At 37.2% G+C, this 11,813-nt stretch overlaps 1 protein-coding gene across 1 annotated transcript in view; it reads left to right on the plus strand.

Annotated features, from left to right (window-relative positions):
* Cad89D (cadherin-89D) overlaps positions 1–11,321 on the plus strand; it is a 126,548-nt gene extending 115,227 nt beyond the window's left edge. The window contains 6 exon segments of the mRNA XM_067117290.1: positions 3,634–3,717; positions 4,566–4,740; positions 7,271–7,362; positions 7,650–7,923; positions 9,547–9,851; positions 10,155–11,321. Of these exon segments, the coding sequence (XP_066973391.1) occupies positions 3,634–3,717; positions 4,566–4,740; positions 7,271–7,362; positions 7,650–7,923; positions 9,547–9,851; positions 10,155–10,443 (1,219 nt within the window). The 3' untranslated portion in view covers positions 10,444–11,321.
* Positions 11,322–11,813: the final 492 nt, after the last annotated feature.

The following is an 11,813-nucleotide window of genomic DNA, read 5'->3' on the forward strand; positions in this document are numbered from 1 at the left end:
CTTCATTCTACACTTCTGAGCCATCCCCATCTGTTTCAGTTTTCACACCTGCAGCCTCCTGTCAGTTTTCATCTTCATATCTGCACAATCCCCTTCTAGTTTTTGTTCTTCACTTGTGCACCCTTCCATTCGGTGTTTTGATTTTCAGTCTGTTTTGATCTTCACACAAGCACCCCCTCTCAGGTTCGATCTTCATATCTGCTCCCTCTCCTTCTATTTTTGTCTTTAACTCTACTCTTCCCCGTTCGTATTTCGATCTTTACATCTGCATTTTCCCCTTCTGTATTTCGATCTCTCACCCATGCCCCTTGTTCTGATCTTCCCATATGCATCTTACCCCATTCCTTGCTTCTATGTTCCCTTTTCCTTACCAAATGAGAAAGAATAGTCAGTTGTTCCGATTTAGATTACTAAGGCTGTCTAGTTCCTCGTTGGGAGAGTCGGTAGAGTTGTCGTCTAGCACTCGCTAGGCCCGATTTCGAGTCTCCGGCCTGCTAATAAAGAATTAGAGGAATTTATTTCTGGTGACAGAAATTCATTTCTCGGTATCATGTGGTTCGGATTCCACAATAAGCTGTAGGTCCCGTTGCTAGGTAAACAGTTGGTTCTTAGCCACGTAAAATAAGTCCAATCCCTCGGGCCAGCCCTAGGAGAGCTGTTAATCAGTTCAGTGGTCTGGTAAAACTAAGGTATACTTAACTTTAACTAAGGCTGTCTTGAATGGAAAGGCAGGAAAATGGTGTTCAGTGGTGATGATGTTATTTGGTTCTTCATATCACTGAGTGACATCCGCTTGTGTAGAAATATAAATACCAGAAGAAACGAAATGCCAGAAACAATGAAAAGATACGATTTGATTTTCAATACACTGTTGTTGTAGATCCGGATAGGGCTTTGCAGTCAGGCCTGTTATTTAGCCTATCTTTGCTCGCATCCCTCCTGCATGGGCTCATTGATCATGAAAATGAAATTTGAGAAAACTAAATGATAAGAAATGCGCACCATACCCATTAGGTAGATTTTGCAAAGACTTTGCATTTTTTCCCAATATGATGCTTGATGAACGGAATTTCATTTGTCTCTTTGGGACGATTGTGTTCGACCATTTTCACATGGTTAAGTCCACTGTAAGCCTGTCCGTATGTCAAACTCTTTACCTCCGAAAACGGTCAGGGTTCAGAGCAAAATCCTACTTTAGTCTGGTTTTCTGCTCTGCGTGTTAATGGAGAATTTCAGTGATATTTAGCACACAACTTGAACTTGATATCACTTGGATTGTTAACTGAAAAACTACTAAAATCTTGTAGAAAATACGGGGAGGATTGACAACAAATAAGTGGCGATTCTTTGAGCATTCATGCGCTAGGCTAGGTTTTTACTAGAGTTAAACAACAGTTTGCTTCAATCATTTTCCACAATATTTAAGATCAAATTTAGCCTTTTTTGTGATTATTTTATACGTTAGGGGATTCCCCATAGGAGGGTAGTCCCGTCAGTGCACCTCATGCGGTGCACTGTAGGCATTGCTTAAGGTTCTTTGCAGCGTCCCTTCGGCCCATATAGCTGCAACCCCTTTCATTCCTGTTACTGTACCTCTGTCCATATTCTTTTTCTTTCATCTTACTTTCCTCAGCCCTCTGCTAACAGTTGATTCATAATGGAACTGCGAGGTTTTCCCCTTGTTACGCCTTTCAAACCTCCTTTACACTCAATTTTCCTTTCATTGCTTGGTCTTTGGCCAAAATTCAATATTCTATTCTGTTCTATACGTTAGGATTTGTAAAGGTGTCTGCGTAATCCAGTACCATGAGATATGAGTGCATATCGGTGTTTGTTGAGCATTTCCATCCTCTGATCGAAGGCTTTCAACTTGACACTGAAAAACAAGGCTATTTTAGGGCCGTAAAATTCCTCTCGTATGTCGAAGGGAAACCCATTTAGTAAAAATAGTCGTTCTCTTTTATTCTGTCGCCCGGTTAGGCTACTGTACCACTGACAAATTTTCAAAATAAATCTAAACTTTATAATTTTATATCTATAATATATATTATATATATATCTACACACATATATATTATATATAATATATATATATATATATATATATATATATATATATATATATATATATATATATATATATATATATGTATATATATATATGTATATTATATATATATATTTATATATATATATATATATATATATATATATATATATATATATATATATATATATATATTTATATATATATATATATATATATATATATATATATATATATATATATATATATAGTATATATAATCTAATGGTCACCTTACTACCAGATACGTATGTGATTCTGACACCTGGGCAGGATTCGAACCCGCATCCGATGCTATGATAAGGAGGATCATTTCAAACAGCACCTTTCAGAATCCTTGATAATGACGAGAGACGGACGCTTTGAGATCTATTTTTCATCCATATAACAAATTTGCTCCTTAGACGAAAGAACGTACCCCTTCAGGTGAAAATGGGGGTTTTCGCTTCATTGCCTTGTCTGTCTCAAGGTCCATAGAATACTGTATCTTCCCTGTACTTTATTTTATTCTGTTATATTCTGTCATTAAAGCTCAGCATGATCACCGCAAACCTCCGCCTAAAAAAAAAAAAAGAAGAAAAAATAATAATAAATAAAAAAAAAAAAAAAAAAAAAAGCCCATATACGTAAATTCTTAAATCTGCACCTTAGCCCATTTCAGTTTGCTGTTTTTGTATCCCAAAGTTCCTCGTTGGGCGAGTCGGTAGAGTTGTGGGGTAGCACTCACTAGGCCCAAGTTCGAGTCTCCGACCGTCTAATGAAGAATTAGAGGAATTTATTTCTGGTGATAGAAATTCATTTCTCGCTATAATGTGGTTCGGATTCCACAATAAGCTGTAGGTCCCGTTGCTAAGTAACCAGTTGGTTCTTAGCCACGTAAAATAAGTCTAATCCTTCGGGCAAGCCCTCTCTAGGAGAGCTGTTAATCAGCTCAGTGGTCTGGTAAAACAAAGTCATACTTAACTTTGTATCCCAAAGGCGAAAAGGCAAAAACGATTTTATGTTACGGCGACATTTGAGGTATAGTAGCAATAGCAATTTCGTTCTGGTGACCTTCTAGAGAGGAAAAACAGTTTGAGGTTTGATGAAACTGAAGAAAAAAGTTAGAGGACAACTTTGATGTAATTAGGCTGTTGCTGATGGGCTTAACAAAAGTTCTACGCGGATGTATTTGGTTTCATAAAGTTTCGGGGTGTAATTTCTTCTTATGGCTCGCTGTTCAATATTGTGGTTTCTCAGATATAAATGTACCATGAATTCAAGTGCTAGTTTTGATAATGAAAAAAAATTATCGATTTTTTATTTGTCTATTAATATGCCATTTTTTCAGAATTAATAACATTTTTCTTGAGAGATGCACATGGCCAATGTTCTTTTTCAAGTTGTTTGAATATTATATTATCTTCAGAATTAACTTTTCCAAGTGATGTTTTTGTTTTCAAGGTTTCGGAATGTAATTCTTCCCCAGAGATGCACTTTCCCGAGAGTCACTTTTGTCTAATATTTATCATTCCTCTTTCATTCTCTTTGTCTTCTTCAACACTCAGGATGCTGACGAACGTGTCCGGATTTGACGTTCGGGTTCAGAGGATAGCGCCTCACGTGGATGGCGATGCTGCGCATACAACGGCGTGAGTAGGCCTGTGATTGTTGCAATTCTGGTGTTTCCAGACTATTATATAAAGTATTTGTGTGCATTTCTTGTAGATTATAAAATCTTCTTCGGGCATTTTTTATATACTATACTATAGATACTTTCAGCTGTTTTTCATACTTCTTATCATTTTTGGTAGTGTTCAGAGTATATTGAAAACATTTTGAATTATTTGTAAATAGTATGAACGTTTCTGAATTTCAGAATATATTGCACAGTATTTTTATTATTAAAATATGTTGTAAACATTTTGAATATTGCAGTATAAAACTGTTTATTGGCATTTAGTCTCACATACTGACCTCCCGAGGAACATAGCACTGAATCAATCCTCAGTCCAAATTTAAACGGCCATACTTGAAGGAAAAAAAAAAAAGAGAGTTCCAGAATTTTGTGAACGCGTATTCAGAAATATAAAAAGGTTGCCTTCCTAAATTTCCCGTAAACACAACTTCTCCTCATATGTAAAAAAAAAAAAAAAAAACACTACCTTCTTTAAAATCTGTTCCATAATCTTCCACAAAACATACTTATGCCAAACAACTAACGGAGTAGTCAGCAAAATAGCCACATGTCATTAAAATGATGGTTTCTGTCAACAAAATGGGAAGATGCATCTGGAAGCCGTTGCTAAGATTTATCCACCCACCTCTTGTCACTTAATGATACTACTACAATTACGACGACCTGGTTATGTTGTCGTTAGAAAAGCTTCCTCATGGAGGTGCGGACTCATGTCAAGGGAAAGGTCACATGAGGGGCGATGATGAGAGATTAAAGAATTCCTAGATGTGAGGTTATTCTAGTTAATGCTTTACTCGACAGAACCGACGTTTACGTCTACGCCGTCGACCCAGTCTCCCAGGCAGTGGTTGAAGCGGCGGAACTTCGACAGGCTTTGAAAACGAAGAGAAACATGCTGAGGAAGCTCTTGCCCTCGGGTCTTCACTACAAAGGGATGAGGTTCCCGGTGCCTCCGAGGGAGGGACACGTCTTGCAGGTACGTGTTTCAAGTGCCTTAAGAAGCTCAAGTTTGGATTTTAAACGACGGTGACGAACTTATTTTAGTTGCTAGAATCATCAGAAATGTGGGTGACAATCAAGGTGAACACACGTTTTAGATATCAGGAACATTGCACTTGTGTAAAAGAATTACAGCAAACTTAAGGGGAACTTGATTGTAACGTCACAAAAGTAATGAAACGCACAAGCGAAGAGATAGAAGCATTATGAACTCAGAAACCTGATAGGCAAGATAAACTGAGAGATATAAGAAGATACAGAAACATTTTATCAACAAGTTTAGATATATATATATATATATATATATATATATATATATATATATATATATATATATATATATATATATATATATATATATATATATATATATATATATATATATATATATATGATAGAGAGAGAGAGAGAGAGAGAGAGAGAGAGAGAGAGAGAGAGAGAGAGAGAGAGAGAGAGAGAGAGAGAAAAGCAAAGACAACTTGTACCTTTTTTTTTGCGATGAAGTTACCAGCTGATACTTTGTCACCCTAGCTATGACTCGCCACATTCAAATAGCTACCAGACACATAATTCCCCCTTCAGTTCAACTAAGGCACGATGGGTTTTAAGGAATGTGTCCTCCTCGACCAGGATCAGAACCAACGTCCATAATTTAATGAGGCAAGCACCGTAACACGCACACACACGTACATATATATATACGTTTGTGTATGTGTGGGTGTATGTCTGTATGTACGTATGTGTGTGTGCTTGTTTATAAGCATGAATCCTTTCAGAGGCTCAGCTGAAATTTCACGCTTAATTAACGTGACTGATGAAAAATTCCTGTGTTTTCAATGGGTAGAAATATCTCTCATTACAAGCGTTACAACTTCGCCTTTATGAGAACCATGAATGGGAAGAACTTCATCAGGCATTTTTGTGAATGAATGCAGGCATCCCTGCATCAAAGGCCATCGACCGCCGAGTATCAAATGCCATTTATGTAATTTGTGACGAATGAATGAGGCCTTTTTTTTTGGACAAGGCCTTTTTTATGCTTCTATTCTGAGCGTTGAATTAATTACCGTTGCTGATAACGCCCGGCAACTAAAGGCTTGTTTTGATGCTACGCTGCAAATTTGTCTCGCTCAGAGGGATGCGATAGTGCCGTTTTTCTTGTTCGGCTGTGTTTTTGTTTCTCGTCGGTTCCAGTTATTTTGGTTTTTGCTGTAATTGTTTTTCGTTTTTTCATGATGTTTGACTTCGACGTCAGTTGTTTCTCAGTCATTTTTATATTGACTTCTTTTGCTTAATTATGTATTTTCCATTTTCGCTTTTATCCTTCTGCTGTTTTTTAGAATTTTTCCCAGATTGGCAGAATATTTCCTTTAGCTTGAAGGAAATTGTGATATTCTTGCCGTCTTTCATTTTTGCTCTGTTTATTTTCCATTATATTTTTTCCGTAGTTTGAGTTACTTGTTTGCGAAATCTTCCTGTTCATTTTAACTTTCTGAGAAACAGAGAAAATCACTTTTGTGAAGAAAATATTGAGCGACGGGAGGGGGAGATGCAGCAGCATTTGACATTTTATTTTCACTATGATAAAAATCAACGCAGATCATGACTCTTTAATATACAGTTTTTACACGTCATCCAGGAGATTTGAGGTGTAATAAGTTTTCTTTAGATTAAGCTGTCCTTGTGTTGGCCCCAGCTCAGACTGTTGCTCGTACAGGTGTCCGTTTTGGGAAATCCACTTGAAATCAGTTTCCAGTCTTTCTGTGATCGTCTTGCATTCGCCTCTTCCCTTCCAGAAATGCTGTGATTATTTCATATATATATATATATATATATATATATATATATATATATATATATATATATATATATATATACATGTATATATATATACATGTATGTATGTATATATATATATATATATATATATATATATATATATATATATATATATATATATATATACATACATACACACATACACAGACACACCACACACACATACACACACACACACACACATATATATATATCAACGGATTATTGTTAATAAATCGATAACTGATGTGTTTTTTCAGGCGAACGTTTAGGCAATATAGAGATATTATAAACGAATGAAACGCATGTTTACATGTTTGCGCGGAAGTTTCAGAAATAATTTTAGTTGGTTGTTTTCCAATTTTGTTTCATTTTATAGCCATTTAAGAGATCGGACTTAATTGGCTACTGACTGTTAATTGAGCTCACTCACGACTACTGGATCTTTCCTAGATAGTGACCTCATGGGTTTGAACTCTGTATGTATCCACCTTTGCGGCGTGTTTAGTACAACCCCGTTGGGGATGGCCGTAAAAACATAAACAAAAGATTGTAAGTATCATAAAGATAATGACCCCCAAGAAAATCCTTAGGGGGCACTATCTAGGAAAGATCCGGACTATTTTTTGTTCTATTCATTATGTCCATAATTAAAATCTTTTGTTCCCAATTAATTTCGTTTCTTCCAGACTGCCGAACTGGCCATTCTCATAGGCGCCGTCGTTGTGTTCCTCGTGACGGTCACGACTGTTGTTTGCCTCTGTTACAAGCAAAGGAAAAGGTAATTTCGCCTTCCTGTTTGATTTGAAATATAATTTACTCAGGAATATTTACCGCACATATTTTGCATGCCTTTATTTTTGTTGATGAAGTAATGTTTGTGATACATTTCTTTGTTCTGAAAATAACTGTTGAGAAATTACAGTTGACTGTAGATGTATGTATGTATTTGATATGGATATTTTTGTGTAAAAGCACACTTGTATCCCGATCAGAATGGTCCACATGTGATCAGAACTGTATGTGTGTAAATTTAGAGTAACTTAAAATTGGCCTCTCACCCATCAGCCGCAGGAAGCCGATGCCCCTTCCTCCGATAATGGCAGCCGCAGGATTGCCCGTGATGCCCTTAGCGTACCCAGGGCCCTTTGCGACCGCAGCACCCTACACCCACATGAGTGACCACAGCAGCGCAGATTCCTCGGAAGCCCCTGACGGCCAGCATGACCCGGCCGCCTTCTACCACCCTGAGGCCACCCACTACCCGCATGCGCCGACGCATTACCGCCGTCAGCCGCCCAGGAGGAGGTCCTGCAACCATAATTATCAGGGAGACCACGAGGTACGAATAAATTGCAGTTTGTGTTATGCCACCCACTTTGACCTTCCGGAATGGAGATGTCAGAGTATCTGTGTCATTCGAGAAGTTTTCCACTTCCGGACTAAAACTAAAAATGATGCGGTTTTTAAGCTTGAAGAAGAACTGTCTATTTTTATGCGCTTCCCGGAGACACCACGATTTTACGACGAAACAAATTTGATTATTCAATCAGGGTTTGGGTATTAAGTAGACAAAGAATGCCATCCTTGTACTTTCCGTGTTGCGTGAGGTTCTTGACGATCAACATAAAGTCCCTTTTTTCAGCTTCTGCAGCAAATTTAGCATAATGCGGGCGCAGAGACCGAAAACAGCTGTGCGCGACTGTCATATGAAAACTTACAAACAAGCAGGAACAGATGACGTTGATTGACATTTCCCAATCAGTCGATGACAATTGTTTGGGCCATTCTATGAAGAAGGTCCCCGCCTTCATTCCCACCCCCTGAAGAGGGGTGTCTTCCCTCAGAATGTCTTGTACACTACACTCTAGGGTCTTTGCAGAAACCTGTCTGTCTTATATGATATCCGTTTCCTTAGGTCTCTTTCTCCTTGGCTGTCCAGCTTCTCCAGCAAAGTCCTGTTACAGTTTTCACCCATTAAACTAACAGATAATAACATTATTCAAATATGAAATGGTATGAAGTCCACCCCCCTGAGAAGGTTGTTTGACGATTAGAATGTTGGGTTCCGGGGAGAAACTGCAAACATGTTGAAGATTTTAGAAGGATTCTCTAACACCATGTTTTTGACAAGTTATCAATACAATTCGAAAATCTGTTGAAAGAAAGTCGCGATAGACTTTTTGTTCTGAAATTTCCTGTCCTTTTGTGACTTTCAGCATTCATGTAAACTGTATCCACTTAAATTCTACTGTAGAGCAGAAAATGTACTTAATAGTAATAATATAGTTTTACCTTTACAGTCACTGAGGGCTTCACACATCTCTCGTTACTGTTAAACTGACTTTAGTTCTTCATCATATATATTAAGCATACGATTCCCTCTCTTTTTTTCATTTTTAGAAACATTTTAGGAATTTCGACTCCAACTTGTAAGTTCTATGACCGCACCCGTCTAATCTTATTCATAGTCTTCTTCATGAATAAATCTGGGAAAGGATTCGTTAACCATATATTTTTTAAAACCGTAAACCAAACTCATCTCATTGTAGATACTACAGTATATTGTAGAATTCGCTAATGTGACCAAGTGTTTATTATGGAAATAACTAGTTTACTTATAACTGCGACTGTCATACTTCTTTTTCGTGGACAAAGTGAAGACTAATACTGTATCAGTATTTTAGGCACACGTTCAATATATTGTTCATTTCCTTGCTGTTTGCAATCCTAGTCTGCCACGTATTTGTTTGGTAACGTCAAGGTCGTATCTCCGCTTAGTGTCTGCACTCTGACATCCCATTTAAATAGCCTACAATTTCTCCTGTTAGCACTGTCAGCCATGCAACACTTTTTTTTGTATATATGAAGCATACTGAGACAACGCTTGCCATGATATTCGTTCTGATAAGAAGACTGGTTCCCTTACGTGAAAAGTAAGCCTAAGTTGTATTATCATTCCCAGCTGCTCCATTCTGGCAACAGCGAAAGAGTATCGTCGCATACTGACGAAGACGACCCAATGGGCGCCTGTTTCCGTCACGCCCCTTCGAAAAAACGGCGACGGGGAGGTCCTCCGGGTGTGCCTGGAGGTGCTGCGGCTATAGGTGGTGGCGTCAGCGGGTCACGCTCCTTCGGGCACCTCGATCGCACCTCTAGAGTCCAGCAACGCCTGCGGGATGACCATTCCAGCTCTGACCTCGACGAGAGAGACCACGCCCCCCCGCAGGTCAACATTCCAAGGCCGCAGAAATGCTGTCCCGAAGAAAGGTAAGTTTCTCTTCACTTAAGAAAGTCTCTTCTTCCTCCACTTTTTCTTGTGCTTCTGTGAGGAACACTTCACTCTAGATTTGGCCTCATTTTTGTTGAAATCCCAACGATCAATTTGATGGTTATTATTGTTGTTTTATTAAAAATCTGAACTGGATCGCTGTGAATATGTGGTAAATCTTATCATTAAGAAGCCTTTCTCTTTGAAACCGAAACATTTCCCCATACGAGGGCCCCATGCATATCTTGCGAACAATGACCTACAATCCAATGCCGTCTTTTTCCCTCTTTCACCCCTGACAGGCAGAGGGTGAACCCGAGTCTCCCGCGGGCCCTAACGACCATCGACTGTAGTTTAGAAAACTCGACGAGACCCCACTCTCCGGACAGCCTCGAGAGACCGCGGTCTCGCCATCAGCGTAGCAACCCCCACCCTCACCACCAACATCACCACCACCAACACCAGCGAAGTCGAAGCCACACACTACAGAGGGTGCCCACCCAAAGGGAGAGGTCTGTGGGCGGGGTGGAGGATGTCAGGCGACCGGCGGGAAAGCCTTTGCTTCATCCGAGTGACATAACTGAATTATGATTTCTATTGCCAAAGGATACCGCCGCCCTTTTCTTCTTTTTTCTAGAAATGAGGGGTTTTGTGGGAGCGTGGACCACGTCAAAAACAGTTTTTACATTTTTATTGTTAGTATATATGGCTAGAATTTAGGAGGCTAAGTGGTTAAGCTTAATTGATTTCTTTGATTACATATTTTTATACAATTTGGGCTGCCACTATGGATTTTTTTAGGTGTTATGAGGTGTCATTTAATGTGTGCACAAATAGCCGAATGTGATACTTGTGTTTGAGCGGTTTATTAATGTTTCCTCTCGGAAAAACTATGAAGGATGATCCTGCACTTTCTGGAAAGACGATTGAGTCATGTGAGTAAAAACATCCACGGTTCATTTCATGCAGTGCTTGAAACATTGTTTGACTAAACTGGTTAATATTAAAAATATAGTGAGAAATTTCGCCATGGTAGTTAAATATATTATATGGTTACTTACAATGCCACTCACCTTTTCAGTTAAGCGTCGAATCACCTTACAGATATCCGTGTGTGAAGATTAAATCATTATCTTGATTTAATATTATAATATCAAAATAAAACACAATAATAGAGAGCTAGGAATGTAATAATGTTTTCTGTATAAAACCAGTAATATGGCAACAGATAGGGAAGAAAGAAGAATGTGTCCTGGTATTTGTATATTAACCTCAAGATCGAATGAAAAGATGTGGAATGTAGCCTTGATTTTTCACATGTTGATTTAAAGATGGAAGCAAGCTGGGGTTTATGAGGTAGTAAGGATAATTGGTGACAACATTTAACACATTACTGCATGCAGCTCCTCAGATATTCTCTAATGTTAAGGTTCGCCTCTAACCAAGAAAAGGAAATTGCAGAGAGCCGAATTCACTCTTATATGCAAAATACCTTAATTAGTTTTCTAAATTACGGAAAACTTCTATTTTTGTATGTAGTATATATATAAATATATATTTATATATATAATGTTTATATATACTAAATATATACATATATATATAAATGTATGATATATATATATATATATATATATATATATATATATATATATATTTGTATAAATGTATATATATATATATATATATATATATATATATATATATATATTATATATATATTGTATATATATATATTGTATATATATATATTATATATATAATATATATATATATATATATATATATATATATATATATATATATATATATATATATATATATATATATATATATATATATATATATATATATATATATATATATATATATATATATATATATATATATATATATATATATATGATGAAAAGGGAAAGGATAGTTTCAAATCATTTTAGTTACTGAGCGAAGGCCAACAT

The sequence above is a fragment of the Macrobrachium rosenbergii genome, chromosome 15 (assembly GCF_040412425.1).
Source record: "Macrobrachium rosenbergii isolate ZJJX-2024 chromosome 15, ASM4041242v1, whole genome shotgun sequence".
Classification (NCBI taxonomy): domain Eukaryota; kingdom Metazoa; phylum Arthropoda; class Malacostraca; order Decapoda; family Palaemonidae; genus Macrobrachium; species Macrobrachium rosenbergii.